At 44.1% G+C, this 17,033-nt stretch overlaps 1 protein-coding gene across 7 annotated transcripts in view; it reads right to left on the reverse strand.

Annotated features, from left to right (window-relative positions):
* Positions 1-17,033, reverse strand: part of RBM26 (RNA binding motif protein 26) — a 946,655-nt gene that overhangs the window by 390,277 nt on the left and 539,345 nt on the right. For 6 of the 7 annotated variants that reach the window (XM_033948166.1, XM_033948165.1, XM_033948164.1 and 3 more), the window contains one exon: positions 647-814. The exons of the other annotated variant lie outside the window; for it this stretch is intronic. In XM_033948166.1, coding sequence (XP_033804057.1) covers positions 647-814 — 168 coding nt within the window. The remainder of the gene's footprint in view (positions 1-646; positions 815-17,033) is intronic. 7 annotated transcript variants of the gene reach the window in all.

Consider the following 17,033-nt stretch of genomic DNA (forward strand, 5'->3'; position numbering starts at 1 on the left):
CCCTGCAAAGGGTTTGAGTTTGAGACCACTGGCTTACGGGGAGATTCTCTGCCTTGCAAACTGGACTGCTGGTCTTCTGACTGCCTCCTCATTGGACCAAGTCAAATGGCCAGGGATCTCTGCCACCCAAGGAACACAACACACACACGACTTGGAGGAGGAACGCAGTCGGCTCCAATCCCGGGAACACCTCCACAGAGCCATGCAGACTGCGCTCAAACCCACTAGCAAATGAACTGGGATGAGCTAGCTCCAAAGAAACCATCCCTGAGCCCTGATCTGAAGTGTAGGCTATCCAACCCCCTAGAAGCAGACTTTATTCACAAAGTTTGCAATCTACTGCAGCCAGAGCTGTCCCCACTGGGAACCTCTGCAGCATAAAAATGCAAATCGAATAAAAATACTGATTTTATGGGAAAATTAAACATGAGCAGAAAAGACTAGCTTCTACTGTCTCATTTGTAGGAAAGCAACTGGAAGCCTGAAGGCAGTCCTGAAGTAAGAGGGGAGGGGCTGAAAAAGTTATATAAATGAGGCTTCCTACAAGCAGTGTTGCAACATGGGATGCATAATCCACTTGCCAGGAATAGAGCGTGATTGTATAAGAAATGAATTTATTTCATAAAAGAAGAAATTAATGATATACCTGAGCTTTAGTTTTCAAGCTTTTAGACAGACCACCACCTGAAGAAATTGCTTTCAATTCATCCTTTAATTTAGTAATGCTGTTAGCCAACGTTTCCAAAGTCTTCATGATGTCAGCTTTGTCTTCAGATTTAATTGATTTGTTTTTCTCCAACTTGGATATAAGGATCTAAATATGACAAAAGTTGATTTTTTTTAAAGTGTAAAAATGGGTGAACAAGCATGCATGCAACTTTAAGGAAGACGTTAAAAACTGTACAACAAATGTTACAATTGTGTAGAGAAATGCCCTTGGTCATCGTGTATGTTTCATTGAATCCCAAAGTAAAGAGAAGCTGCCATAATCTCTACAGTGTCTCTCAAACTATTTTAGCTCTGGCACACTAAACGAAGCAAATGTTTTTTGTGGCACACCAAATGGAGCAAATGTTTTTCGCAACATATTAGAATTAAAATTATAATATTGTAAAACCAACTAAAATTAAATTTGAGAGTTCTTTAAAGTTCTTTAAGTTATGTATAAGTAATTGTAACAACGGTGAAACTAAAGTAGATAGAATTGCTAATCAATGCAATGGATGTGCTTGTTTTTGAGTGGAAATTGACTCAAAACAGAGCTCGATAGTCGACAAGAAAACACGCATTTTGTCATCCACCATCTGCAGTTGTTCTCTTTATTTCATTTTAATTTGTCAGAGTTGAAAATCCAAGTTCACAAAGTTAAGAAAATCCAAACGGTAACAAAGCCTTGATTGCTTTGTTGCTCAAGTTAGGATAACTGCTGCATTAAAAAAAAAAAAAAATTACTTGTCTGGGCAGTTGTATCCTTACACGCACAGATGCTCATAACATTGAGACTCTTGCATACGCGGCATACATGTCATCTATTCCAGTGTATTTATGAAGGAAATTTTTAAAAATAGAGTAAAATTCCAGAATCTCTTTGGGGCACACCACTGTGCTGTGGCACACAATTTGAGAGACATTGGTGTATGGTATAAACAAACACAACTTGGAAATATTCAGCAGTTGCAATATTTTTTTTAATAATGGATATAACGGTACAAAAAAAGAAAAAGAAAACATGTACATTTAACATGGATATCCAGATAATCAGTAATGTTGAATACATTAATAAGAGTGTTACCATCACCAGCTATGTCTATAATGCCAGTATTCAGCCACTATAGGCAAAGCTATACTATTTACATTTATAACAGCTTTTTTCCTAAATCTTTCCCATATCGGTATAGATAGGCATTCTGTACTAGTTCCACACCAGCAATCCTATAGTGCAGGGGTGTCCACACTTTTTTGGCTTGTGAGCTACTTTTAAAATGACCAAATCAAAATGATCTACCAACAATAAAATTTAAAAAAACACAAAGCACACTGTACGCAGAGAAAATGTTAATCATCATTTATATTTGGGGTTTTTTTTTTTTTGAATAGGTCAAGTTAGATGACTAAATTATGCAAAGTCACCTCAGTAACTTAAGAACATAAGCAGTGCTCTGCTGGGTCAGACCAGGGGTCCATCCTGCCCAGCACTCCGCTCACGAAGCGGCCCATCAGGTCCAGGACTGTATAGTGATCTCTATCTATACCCTTCTATCCCTTTTTTCTTCAGGAATTCATCCAATCCCTTCTTGAACCCTGATACCGTACCCTGTCCTATCACACCCTCTGGAAGCGCATTCCAGGTATCCACCACCCTTTGGGTGAAGAAGAACTACCTAGCATTGGTTCTGAATCTGTCCCCTCTTAATTTTTCCGTATGCCCTCTCATTCTTGTAGTTTCTGAAAGTTTGAAGAATCTGTCCCTCTCCACTTTCTCTATGTCCTTCAACATGTTATTCCATGCTGTTTAGTATAATAATGTTTGCATTGTATTGACATTACCCCCTCCGCTTTTACTAAACTGCAACAGCGGTTTTTAGCACAGGGAGCAGCACTGAATGCTCCACGCTGCTCCCAATGCTCATAGGCTCCCTGCGCTAAAAACTGCTATCACGGTTTAGTATAAGGGGGCCCTAGTGTAAAATATAGACAGAAGATATAAATTTGGACACATTTTGATCACTAAATTTAAAATAAAATCATCATTTTTCCTACCTTTGCTGTCTGGTGATTTCATGAGTCTCTGGTTGCACTTCCTTCTTCTAACTGTAAATCCAAGATTTCTTTCTTTCTGCCTCCTGCATGCTTCCTCTCCTCCAGACCTCATTCCATTCCCCAACCAACATCTCTCTCTGTCCCTCCATGAGTCCAACTTTTTCTTCCTCTCTCCTTGTCCCCCTCCTCTTTCTTTCTCTCCCTACTCCCCTTTCTTTCTTTCTGTCTGTCTTTCTCTCTCCCGGCCCCCCCCCCCCAAAAAAAAAGGGACCACCGCCGATTTGTCCCTGCTTCCCCTACACCAGGCCAGGTGTGTATAAGCGCTGGGCCCACAGCCTTCCCCCCCCCCTCCCCAGACGTCAATTCTGACGTCAGAGAGGAAGTTCCGGGCCAGCCACGGAAGAATTGTTAATTAGGTCTTGAAAACAGATTTTATCAGCATAACTGACCTCCTGTGTGTTTGTGTACTGCCCAGGTAGTGTGTTGAAATCATAATTTTATCAGCCTAACTTCCCTCCTGTCCTTTTAGCAGTCTAACTTCCCTCCTGTGTGTTTGTGAATTGTGTTTTGTGTATTTCCTCCTGTGTGTTTTGTGTGAAGTGCCCAACCTCATAGTTTTATCAGCCTAACTTTCCTCCTGTGTGTCTGTGAACTGTGTGTTTTGTGTGAAGTGCCCAATCTCATGCTTTTATCAGCTAAACTTTCCTCCTGTCTTTATCCTCAGGTTGAGTGTTCAAATCTTTGTGTTCTAAGCCATTCAGCTTCAACAGGTCAAAGTCAGCGGCAGCCACTGCTACAGGCTGTCTGCCTCTTCTTGCCCGGCAGAAACAGGAAATTTTAACAGTGGTAAAGACTTCCGGTTTACCGGCAGGTAGCCTTTAGCAATGGCTGCCTCTGACCCTGACCCATTTTAGATGGCTGGAGAAAGTGAAAAGAGGGAGGTGCAGGGACAGTAGGGCCCAGCCTGCTTCCCTGAAGTTCTCTGCTGCTGGGCAGGCAAGGGTTGGGTTCCCAGGCCCACCCATTGCTATCCCTTTGTCTCCCCTTCCTCTGCTCTGCCTGCCATCCCTCCTTCCGATCCTGCCATCCATCTCTCCCCTCACCTGTCACCCATGTCTCCCACCTATAACACCCCCCCCTGTGGTGCAATCCCAATGGCGAGCCCTACTCTTTCCTGACCCTGCTGCTGCTAGAATGCTGCCGGTCTGAAGAATTTCAAAATGGCTGTTGAGACGTCATAAGGCAGCCATTTTGAACATCTTCAAACCAGCGGTGTTCTAGCAGCAGCAGGGTCAGGAAAGAGTTGGGCTCTTTTCTGCTCCATAATAAGCCACTAGACCACCAGGAATGATAAGGTATAGCATGGGGGGGGTGGAGGATTAGCGTTGAAAGAGAATGCCTTGGGTACACATTACAACAGCTGTGTTCTACCTAGGGCCTTTTAGCCAAGCGGTCCGCCCGGGTAATTTAGATGACCGCCCAGCTATCATTCGCTCCTGAATTCTGCTGCTGCCGCCACTACTCAACATTTTAAAAAAAACGGCTTGGAGAACTTATGCTCCAGGGTTCTAACGTGTACGCGCCGGCTTCCCTTCTCTTCCCACTGAAACCGGAAGTTATATCTGGTGGGGGGAAGAGAAGGGAAGCCGGCACGCACATGTTAGAGCCCCGAAGCATGCGTTCGAGGGCTAAGACGGGAGACAGGTCAGTGAAGCTTACCATTTGCTCTTCTTGCTGCCGGGTCCGGTCTACTTTCTGTTTCCGCGAAGGCAGGACCTGGCAGCATTTCTCCCAATAGATCGATCTTGGGCCGATCAGTATTTCTCTCCCCGACGTCAATTCTGCCGTTGGAGAGCAAGTTCTGGCCAGCGGAACTTCCTCTCCGACGGCAGAATTGACGTCGGGGAGAGGAATGCTGGTCGGCCTAAAGCAGGGAGTGTTTGGGGCGGCGGCTTCAGGGCCTGTTATCCGATGGCAGTGGCAGTGGCTTGGGGGAGGGCAGGGAGGGAGAAAGAAAGAAAGAGGGCAGGCAGGGAGACAGAAGGAAAGAAGAGAAACAGAAAAAAAGAAAGGGGGCATGAAGAGAGAAAGAAAGAGAGGGCAGGGAGAGAGGAAGAAAATGTTGGGGGGGAATGAGGTCAGGAGGAGAGGAAGCATACAGGCTGAAAGAAGAGGAGAAAGATTGGATGCACAGTCAGAAGAAGAAAAGTGCACCCAGACTCATGAAATCACCAGACAAGGTAGGAAAAATTATTTTATTTTAAATTTAGTGATCAAAATGTGTCTGAATTTATATCTGCTGTCTATATTTTACACTATGGTCCCCTTTTACTAAACCGCAATAGAGGTTTTTTGCGCAGGGAGCCTATGAGCATCGAGAGCAGGGCTGGGCATTTAGCGCAGCTCCCTGCGCTAAAAACTGCTATCGTGGTTTAGTAAAAAGAGAGGGGGGGAATTTGTCTATTTTTGTATGGTTGTTAGTGAGGTGACAGTGCATAGAATCATCTGCTTTGATCTCTTTGAAAAAACCCTGGTAAAAGAATGATAATTAACATTTTCTCTGGGTACAGTGTGCTTTGTGGGTTTTTTTAAATTTTATTGCTGGTAGATCATTTTGACTTGGTCTTTTAAAAGTAGCTCGCAAGAACAAAAAGCGAGGGCACCCCTGCTCTAGAACATCGCTCCTTAGTTTTATCAAGTGGTGCAGTGAGGGGCCAGCACTTTACATCTTATCTCCTCATGTACAGCACGGTTCTTTATTCTAAGCAGCTCTGGCACTAACAGTACTATGGGTGCCTTATGCTACTTTCACTACCACTTGCAGTCAGGTTTGGCATGTTATCATGGTTTTGGTTTTTTATTTAGTTTTTCATCAGTATTTTCATTTATTTATTAAAGCAGCATTTTTTAACAGCCCGATGCCCCTCCCCTATCAGTGTGCATTCAATCCACTGCCGCCACTTTTTTGGCACCTCTTTCCACAGATCAAATATCATAGCCCCTCTGTCGCGTGTTCACACTTATTCTGCTTATGAGTTTATCTCATCAGTGCAGACACCTTTTCGGTAAGTCCATTTTACTCTCCCTTTTTTACTTTCCCAAGTGCTGTGGTTTTATTCCTTGGTTTTAATAGAAGCTCATTTGAACAATAATTTAGATCTTTCCCAGGTTTCACTTTTCATGTACCCGGTCGGCTTGTCTTTGAGCTACTATCGGCTTATGTTTTCAAGATACACTCTGTATTATCATTTGTTCATTTCCCATACGTTTACTTTTGCCCTGTTTAGGTCTATATAGTCTAGGCATACTGTTTGTAACCAGCCATCATTTTAAGTATGTATATGCCCTATTTTAGGGGAGGGGGCGTTAAATTATTTTAGCATGTTATTTCATTAATTCTGAGTTGGGTGTTACAATATGTTGTTCTTGGTTTTTAGTTTACACATTATTTAATCTTTTCTATGACATGTTCACATCGCAATTTTACTCAAAAGTATAAATAGGTATCCATATTCAAGTTTCATCACAGTGCTTTGGTTTTGGATCCAGTATTTGTCACTTCCGTCCACCAGGTCTGGCTATCTGTTACCGTCTCATATTTTAAAGACTCACTTGTTATAATTAGCGGTGATCCAAACTTCTCTTCATAATGGACATGTCTGATTTTAGCATTTGGATTTTAGTACTATGTGTTTGGTCTTTTCTGGTTTCCTTTCTATAGTCTGCTTTTCGTCTGGAGTCTTTTGAGTTTAGAATTACATTTTATGACATATTTTTGTGGTTATAATTGTATGACATGTCTAAATCGGTCAAGTTATCCATTCTTTTTATTATTTTGTCCCCTCATACAGTGGGAGACCGCCCCGGGTGCCAGCCCTAGGGGGAACACAGCCGGCTGGATCCAGAACCTTCCAAGCTGCTCTAAATGGCACCTGCACCTCATCATGGCTGCTGCACTTATTCCGAAGCAGAGTCGGCAGCCGCACTAAAGTGCAGGAAGGTCCCGCGATGACTGCATTTGCCGCCTCTTCCTCCAGAAGACGTAAGTGACGGCGGAAGGGGTGGACCAGCAGCTACAGTCATTGCGGAACCTTGCTGCAACTCCCTGCGTCTGCTAGCCCACCCCCTTCAACGTCACTTACATCTTCCAGAGGCAGAGACAACAGAAGCAGTCATCATGGGACCTTGCTGGTTTGGAGGGAGAGAGGAGCATAAAAGGGTGGTGGAGGGAGAAAAAGGAGGTCAGGGTGGTATGGAAGGGTGGTGGAGGGAGAGAAAGGGGGCAGATGCTGATGGAATTGGTGTGCAGGGAAAGGAGAGAGAGACATAAGGGGGAAGGATACTGGATGGAATTGGGTTGGAGGGAAAGAAAGGGGGCAGATGCTGATGGAAGTGGGGGGAAGGGAGAGGAGAGAGTGAAATGCCAGACCATGGGGGTGTGGGAGAGGGAATGGAAGAAGAGGAGAGAGATACCAGACCATTGGAGGAGGGAAGGGAAGAAGATGGATGCCAGAATAATAGGGGTGAAGGGAGAGATGGAAGGGGAATACAAGGAGAGAAGATGCCATATAGAAGGGGCAGAGAGAGGGTAGAAAGTGGATGAAAGGAAGAGAGTGACAAGACTATGAGGAAAGCAGAAACCAGAGAAGACAATGTAGAAAAAAATTCTATTTATTTATTTTTTTGCTTTAGGGGAGATGCATTGCTCTTTCTGTGGTGTTGCATTGTATGCAGAGTCCAGCTTCTTGGTGCTTCAATTTAACCTTTGTCTACGTTTTTCTATTTTATCCCCCCTTTTACAAAACTGTAGAGCGTTTTTTTAGCACTGGCCATGGTGTAATTGCTCAGAATTCTATGAGAATCTGAACTGTTACCACCATGGCTAAAAACCACATTACAGTTTTGTAAAAGGGAGAGGGGTTAGTTTGTGATTACATATTTCATACTAGGCGAAAGTGTTTTCTGTGTTCAAAAGACATGGTTTTCAGTTAGGATTGACTGTGTAGGATTGATCTGTACTAGTCTGGTTTATTTAGTTTTACAATGGGTGTACCTATGTACTGCTCACTGCAATATGTAAGATGCTGCCTTTTCCTAGGTACACTCTTGTGTGATGTGTGGATTGTTACTAAATATCAAACAGATGGGGGTGTCAAAAAATGATGGACCTCGGGTGTCACATATGCTAGGTACGTCACTGCCTTCATAGTTTATATCTAATCCACAAGTCTGCTTTCAGGACCTACAGGGTATGTATCCCTCTGATTCATGACAATTTCACTTCTCATGTTATCTTATCCATTCTTTTTATTATACAACTGCCCAGATAAGCATCATTCTTTGACGTGACTGGACCTTGAAAAGCAACAGCATCAGTGTTCTCCCCAGAAATTTTTTCCAGCCATGAAAAACATTTCCTGCATTTAGTGTGCCGGAGTTAAAAAAGTTTAAGAGAAGCTTCTCTATACCATTTGAAAGAGGGCAAATATCTAATTATTCACTTCTAGAATTGGATACTTCTTAAATTTAATAAAAAATATTATGGAACAAGTGTCAAACCTTAAGAAAGGCAGTCATACTGAGCATTGGAAAATAACTAATAATAATTAACTAATGCAAATAGTACACATTTAGGGCTCCTTTTACTAAGCTGCAATAGCGGTTTTACCGCACGCTTAGCTCGCGCAGAATTGCCGCACGTGCTAGACGCTAACGTCAGCATTGAGCTGGCGTTAGTTCTAGCCGTGTAGCGCAGCAATTCTGCACGCGCTAAAAATGCTATTGCAGCTTAGTAAAAGGAGCCCTTAATTTTCCCCACCATCAAATTTCCCCGTCCCGCCTCACCCGGCTACTTTTTCATGCCATCCAGCTGGAAAAAATTTCTGGGAAGAACACTGCAACAGTATTAATGTGGCAGCAGCTCCCATTCCCACGGCACTATCATGGAACCGTTACCACGGTAATACTGGGCAAAATGGCAACGGGCTCCTGTTACTGTAAGAATTACCATGATAACCATGGAATTTCTATGGTACTGGTCACCGTGTCATTCTCTACACAGTAGAACCCACAAAATAATAATAAGAACCAAAGAAGCAGCCGCGTGGCAGGAGAGGGCGGCAGCGGACTTGGACCAGGAAGAGGAGAGGTAGCCAGGAGAGGAAGAGGGCAACGGCGAGGAACGGGCAGCGGCAAGAGTTAACTCCGCCCACCCGCGTCACCAGCCACGTCACCACCCGAGTCATCGCCCGGACTCCCCCTTAAGAGAAGGGGGGCCACAGCGTGAAGAAGAACCAAAGAAGCAGCCGCGTGGCAGGAGAGGGCAGCGGCAGCAGACTTGGACCAGGAAGAAGAGCGGTAGCCGGGAGAGGAAGAGGGCAGTGGCGAGGAACGGGCAGCGGCGAGAATTAGCTTCGCCCATCCACGTCACCAGCCGCGTCACCACCCGAGTCAGCACCCGGACTCCCCCTTAAGAGAAGGGGGGGTCGCGGCGCGAAGAAGAACCAAAAATGCAGCCGCATGGCAGGAGAGGGCAGCGGCAGCGGACTTGGACCAGGAAGAGGAGAGGTAGCCGGGAGAGGAAGAGGGCAGCGGCGAGGAACAGGCAGCGGCGAGAGTTAGCTCCGCCCACCCGCGTCACCACCCTAGTCAGCGCCCGGTCTCCCGCTTAAGAGGGGGGGGCCAACGGCCCACGGCCGTTCGGCGTGCGACGAAAACCAGCGGCAAAGGCGCTCGCCTTAGCAAGAGCGCCTTTGCGAAGGGCCTTGAGAAGGGTCGAGCAAAGACAGCCAAGGACTCCAGAACACCAGGTAAGGAAGAAGCGAGCACGCATGTAAGGAGCGCGCACACACAAGAAGAAAACACACAATAAGACACACACAAGACAGGAAAGGATAAAGAAGCAGCAGGCTCCGGGGACAAGAAAGAGGCCCAAGGGAGGATAACAGACCCACCAAGACAAAAAGCGGCAGAAGAAGTAGACAGGAAAGAGCCAAGCACAGGAGAGAGCACAGCGCCCGCCCACATAAGGACATAAGACAAGGGGGAGAGCATCTAGTGGACTGCGAAGAAAGAGAAATGGAAGCAGCAGGAACCCGGAGGAGCTTCCCAGTGTACTGCACGGAGTGTCATATGTATGACTACCTTCCCTCGGGAAGGCAGGCATACATATGCAGTCGGTGTCAGGAACTGGAAAGCCTGAAGAAGGAAGTTGGTCGACTACAGTGCAAGGTTCAAGAGCTGGAGGGGCTCCACATCTCGGAAGCACCATTCAAGACAACTGAAGACCCCGCAAGAGAAAGCCACATCGAGGAGCAAGTAAGGGAGCTCGAAAGGTTCATCGAGGAGGCCTACAGGTAGGTAGAAGAGCAGGATCATCAGCAGCACTGGAGCGAGGAAGCTACGTCTACACGAGATGGAGGACAGGGGCCAACAAATGGAAGACAGGAACCAACAGATGCCAAAGATGAAGGACCACATGGAAGATTCGAGCAACCAGAGAGGGCGAAGACTGTCGGGAGAGAAATCCTGAACCACACCGAGGATACAGACTTGAAACCAGTGAGGAAGCTGAAGAAGGGGAAATCTGCAGTCGTCGTGGGAGACTCAATCCTGAGAGAAATGGACAGTCACGTAGCAGGAGGGAGAGAAGATCGGCTAGTGACCTGTCTCCCAGGAGCAAGAACGAAGGACATCACCGACAGAATCGAGAGGATCCTGGATGGCGCAGAAACAGAAGAGACAGCAGTGATAATCCACGTGGGAACAAATGATGTCAACAGGAGAAATTACAGCAGGACTACGCTAACTGAACAGTTCAAGAGCCTAGGAAGGAAACTGAAGCTGAGGACACAGAAGATAGCATTCTCAGAGATTCTGCCAGTACCGAGGGCAGACGTGAAGAGGCAGACCGAGCTACAAGCAATAAACGCATGGTTGAGGAGATGGTGCGAAGAAGAAGGAATCCTTTTTGTGAGGAACTGGACAACTTTTGGGGGGAAGAACAAGCTCTTCAGGAGGGGCGGACTACACCTGAGCAAGGCAGAAACGAGGCTGCTAGCAAACAACGTCAAGAGAGGAATTGAACAGGCTTTAAACTGAGAAGAAGGGGAAAGCCGACAGTCGACCTGACGTCGACGGTTCGGACAAGAGTATCCAAAGAAGATACTGAACGGGAAAAATGCTGGGAACAAGCAAGAGACGAACAACAGAAACTGTTGACCAACAAGAGGGGTAAACAGATAAAATTAGAGGAACAGGAGAGATCGGGAAATCAGGTTGCAGACGAAAAAGATGCACCAAAAAATGAGGAAGAAAGGAACAGAAATCAGGGACTGGCATCCCAAATAGGGGATGGCAAGAGGAGCAAAACACATGTAAAACCAGCAGAGAAAAGAAAAGACCGGGACTTAAATTGCTTGTACGCAAATGCAAGGAGCCTAAAGTCCAAAATGGGAGAATTAGAAGTCATAGCCAAAAAAGAAGACCTAGACATCATTGGAATCATGGAAACATGGTGGAACGAGGATAACCAATGGGACGTAGTACTGCCAGGGTACAAACTCTATAGAAGAGACAGGACACACAAGAAGGGTGGAGGAATAGCACTATACATAAAAGACACCATTCTCTCGTCCGGAGTGGATATAGAACCAAAGGCGAAAGGATTGGAGTCATTATGGGTTAAATTACCGGGAAAAAATAGCCTTGACATAAGATTGGGTCTATACTATCGTCCACCTGGACAAACAACAAAGATCTGGCAGCAGAATTGAGGTGGAAAGGCAACAACAGGAACGTGACAGTAATGGGAGATTTTAACTACCCCGGGATAAACTGGAATACTGGAAACTCGAACTGTGCGAGGGAAACAGAATTCTTAGAGGCTGTGAGGGACTGCTTTATGGATCAGCTTGTCAAGGAACCAACAAGAGGAAATGCCACTCTTGACCTAATCCTCAACGGAATAGGGGGACCTGCAAAAGAAGTGGAAGTAGTAGGAACACTAGGAAACAGCGATCACAACATGATCCAGTACAAATTAGGAGTAGGTACAGCAAAAAGGAAGAGAACCACAGTGACAACGTTCAACTTTAAGAAAGGGAACTATGATGCTATGAGAGCAATGGTAAGGAAAAAACTCAGAAACTGCTCAAGGAAAACAGAAACTGTAGAGCAAGCCTGGTCTCTATTCAAGGGCACAGTGAAAGAAGCACAACATATGTACATCCCCAGATTTAGAAAAGGGTGCAAAAAAAACCTAACAAAAGACCCCGCATAGATAAACAATGAGGTGAAGAAAGCGATAGGAGACAAGAAAAAATCATTCCGGAAATGGAAAAAGGACCAAACTGGGGAAAACTGGAAGGAACACAGGAAACGCCAAAGAGAATGTCATCAAGTGGTTAGGAGAGCGAAAAGAGAATACGAAGAGAGGCTGGGCAGGGAGGCAAAAAACTTCAAATCATTCTTCAGATATGTTAAAGGGAAGCAATCGGCGAGGGAGGAAGTAGGACCGTTGGATGATGGAGACAGAAAGGGAGTGATAAAGGAGGAAAAAGAGGTAGCCGACAGGTTAAACAAATTATTCTCGTCAGTCTTTACAAGCGAAGACACATCCAGTGTACCAGAACGTGATCTTCCATGGTGATCAAGAAGAAAAACTGTCAACAATAGAGGTGAGCCATGAGGTTGTCCTCCAACAGATAGATTGAAAAGCGACAAATCACCAGGCCCGGACGGAATCCACCCTAGGGTACTAAAAGAACTAAGAAATGAGATAGCGGGAATACTCCGAGTTTGCAACCTATCCTTGAAAACTGGAGAGATCCTGGAGGACTGGAAGATAGCAAATGTTACACCTATCTTTAAAAAGGGGTCAAGAGGAGACCCGGGAAACTATAGGCCGGTAAATTTGACATCGGTTCCAGGCAAGATGGTAGAAGCACTGATAAAGGACAGCATCTGTGAGCACATCGAAAAAAATGGGCTGATGAAAGCGAGCCAACATGGCTTCTGCAAGGGAAGATCATGCCAAACAAACTTACTGCACTTCTTTGGGGGGGTAAACAGCCAGTTGGACAAAGGGGAACCCGTAGACATCATTTACCTCGACTTCCAAAAGGCCTTTGACAAGGTACCCCATGAGCGGCTACTTAGGAAGCTGTGGAACCACGGGGTGGAAGGGGACGTACACAGATGTGTCAAACACTGGTTGGCAGGCAGAAGACAGAGGGTTGGAGTGAAGGGTCACTACTCGGGCTGGAGGAAGGTCACGAGCGGAGTTCCGCAGGGGTCTGTACTCGGACCGCTGCTGTTCAATGTATTTATTAATGACCTGGAAACGGGGACGAAATGTGAAGTTATAAAATTTGCGGATGACACTAAACTCTGTAGAAGGGTTAGAACTATGGAAGAGTGTGAGGACCTACAAAGGGACCTAAACAAACTGGAAGAGTGGGCGAATAAATGGCAGATGAACTTCAATGTAGGGAAATGCAAGGTCATGCATATAGGGAAAAAGAACCCGATGTTCAGCTACCAAATGGGGGGATTAGTATTAGAGGGAAGTAACCTTGAAAGAGATTTGGGTGTACTGGTGGACACAACAATGAAGTCAACGGCACAATGCGCAGCAGCCGCGAAGAAGGCAAATAGAATGTTGGGTATTATTAAGAAGGGTATTACGACCAGAACAAAAGAAGTCATCCTGCCGTTGTATCGGGCAATGGTGCGCCCACACCTGGAGTACTGTGTTCAGTATTGGTCACCGTACCTTAAGAAGGATATGGCAATACTTGAGAGGGTCCAGAGGAGAGCGACACGAATTATTAAGGGCATGGAAAACCTTTCATACACTGAAAGATTGGAGAGACTGGGGCTCTTCTCCCTGGAAAAGCGGAGACCCAGAGGAGACATGATAGAGACCTACAAGATCATGAAGGGCATAGAGAAAGTAATAATAATAATAATAATAACAGTTTATGTACCGCAATACCATTAAGTTCTATGCGGTTTACAGAAGATTAGTGGGGTACAAGTTGAGTTGATAGATTCTTCAAACTTTCAAAACATATAAGAACAAGAGGGCATTCGGAAAAATTGAAAGGGGACAGATTTAAAACAAATGCTAGGAAGTTTTTCTTTACCCAGCGTGTGGTGGACACCTGGAATGCATTTCCAGAGGACGTAATAGGACAGACGGTACTGGAGTTCAAGAAAGGATTGGTTAATTTCCTGCTGGAAAAAGGGATAGAGGGGTATAGATAGGGGGCTACTGCGCAGGTCCTGGACCTGTTGGGCCGCCGCGTGAGCGGACTGCTGGGCACGATGGACCTCGGGTCTGACCCAGTGGAGGCATTGTTTATGTTCTTATGTAACTTTATTCTTCTATTCTGCCATAGTCGTGAGACTTCTAGGCGGTTTAAATTGAAGACAGCTGGACAGTCAGCGAGATACAATATGCAGAGATAAGAGAAATACAGCATGCAGAAACTTAAAAAGGCAGCAAAATACAATATACAGATTGTTAACAGATATTAGAAATATCAGACATGTTTGCAATATTAGAAATGGATTTAGTGTTTTGTGTAGATACTTTTTAGGTGATATTTCTGTCGAATAAGGCAGTTTTTATGGCTTTTCTAAAGGTGTCATAGGTCAGTCTTGCTCCATTAATGTACTTGTCTAGCCAGTGTTGTTTGTTTGCTTGGTACATAAAAGTTCTATCCAGAAAGGATTTGTATTTGCAGCCAGTAATGCTTGGGTATGCAAATAGATTGCTATTTCTGGTTTGTGTTGTAGGGCTGTATAGTACGAAGTGAGGTAGCAGGTAGGTAGGAGCTAGTTCCCAGACCAGCCTGAAACATATGCAAGAGAACTTGAATATTATTCGCGCCTCCATTGGCAGCCAGTGAAGTAGTCTGTAGTAGGGGCTGACATGGTCGCTTTTTTACAGTCCAAATATCAAGCAGACCGCTGTGTTTTCAACAATTCTAAGTTTCCTCAAAGTTTTTTTGGGTATACCCATATAAACGATATTACAATAGTCCAGTGTAGAAAGCACTAGCGATTGCACTAGTAGTCTAAATGATAATGGGTCAAAGTATTTTTTGATGGTCTTTAACTTCCATAATGTCAGGAAACACTTTTTTACCACTATGTTCGTGTGTTCAACCATTGTCAAATGTGTGTCTAATGTGACTCCCAATATTTTTATTGTTTTAGTAATTGGGTAGTCGCGATCTTTTACACGTAACGTTGTTTTGGTAATTTTGTCTGTTGGGCTTGCAAGGAAGACTTTTGTTTTTTCTGTGTTTAGTTTCAGTTTGAAGTTTATTGTCCACTGTTCTATTTTGGTCATAATCTGAGAAATGTATTCCGAGGTCTCGTTTGTTATGCTGTTCATTGGGATTAAAATGGAAATGTCATCTGCATATATGTAGTAGTTTAGGTTTAGCTTTTTCAGGAAGTATTCTAAGCATGATATGTAGATGTTGAATAGGGTGGGTGATAGTGGTGAACCTTGTGGTACACCCGAGGGGTTTTTCCAGGTGTTTGAGTATGTCCCACCGATAAACACCCGATAAGATCTCTTTGTTACGAAACCCTGTATCCAGTTACTTACTCTTCCCGTAATTCCTATTCCATCTAGGCAGCGTAGCATTATTTTGTGATCAACAAGATCAAAAGCGCTGCTGAAGTCTAGTTGTAAGATCAGAGCACTTGTACCTTAGCTGAATAAGCTTTATAGGTGATTAAGGATCGAGGCTAGGACTGTCTCCGTGCTATAACCCTTTCTGAATCCTGATTGGTGTTCATTGAGTATGTTAAATTTGTCTAGATAGTCCACTAACTCTAAGTTGACCAGTCCTTCGAGCAGCTTGGTGAATAAGGGGATGCTTGCTATCGGTCTGTAGTTGGTTTTCAGGGTTAGTGAGTTTTTTTGGTCTTTTGGGATGGGTGTGATTAGTATATGTCCCATTTCCTCGTGGAATGTTCCTTCAATGAGAATGGTTATTATCCAGTTAAACAAATCCTTTTTAAAATCTAGTGTAGCTGCTTTCAAGATTTTGGAAGGACAAACGTCCAGTAGGCAGTTTGATTTAGTATATTTATTGAATAGGGTTAGAAAATGGTGCCAGGTTGGAGGTTCAAAATGGTTCCAGAGCATGTCTACTCTGGTTTCTTTTTCGTGGGGTTCAAATTGGAAGTCGAAGTTGGGTGTGGGTGATGGTATGGTCGCTCTTACGTCTACGATTTTATTGTTGAAAAAGGTGGCAAGGGTTTCTGTCGAGGGCATACATTCATTATCCTGTGGCATGATTTGGGTGTTGTCTGTTAATCTGTTTACCAATTTGAACAGTTCTTTGCTATTTGTTTTGGGTGTCCCTATTTTTTGTACGTAGTGTATTGTTCGCTTTTCTCTAATCAGATTTTTGTAGTTTTTCATCTTTTGTTTCTAGTGTATTTTGTCTTCTTCTTTGTTTGTTTTTTGCCAGGTTCTTTCTAGTTTTCTCAGTTCCTGTTTTAGAGTTAGTAATTCAGAGTCGTACCATTCATTTAGTTCCCTTTCTTTTTTTCTGTATGTTTGGAATGGTGCTATTTGGTCTAAACACTTCTTTGCTAAACTTTGCCCATTTGTTTGGGAAGTTTTGTATTTCCTCTGTTTTGGGTTGTAATTTGTAGTGGGTCCAGAATTCTATTGGGTTTAAAGTTCCTCTTCTGGTAATTGTGGTTGGTTTTGGGTTTTTTCTTCTATATTTTTGTTGGGGTGATTTTTTTTGCCAATAAAGATCAAAATTACAAATGTAGTGATCTGACCAGATGCATTTTTTCCAGACCCCTATGCTATGTTGGATCTTTGGGTCAGGGGTTTCTTTTTGCGAAAAGGTAACTATGTCTAGTTGGTGGCCTTTTTCTTGTGTTTTCTCTGGTTTTGGTATTGAGAAACCGAGAGTTGTTAAGAAAGTGTTAATTTGGTTTATCCACTTGCTCTAGGTGAACGTTCATGTCGCTCAGTAGTAGGTTATATGTTCCTTATAGGGTGTTAATGGTGAGGTATTCGAAGAACTCTTCTCTAGTACTAGACCATTTTTGGGGGGGATGTAAAATAGTGTCACGGTTAATGCCCCTTCCAGCTGGGTGTTGGTAACCTTACAAGTTAATATTTCCAGGTCTTTTGTGGTTTTTGAGACTATTTTGCTATAGACAAAGGATTCTTTTAAAATTATCGTTATACCACCCCCTTTTTTCCAGTTTCTAGAAAGTGGTAT

This window comes from Geotrypetes seraphini, chromosome 6, assembly GCF_902459505.1.
Source record: "Geotrypetes seraphini chromosome 6, aGeoSer1.1, whole genome shotgun sequence".
Lineage (NCBI taxonomy): Eukaryota > Metazoa > Chordata > Amphibia > Gymnophiona > Dermophiidae > Geotrypetes > Geotrypetes seraphini.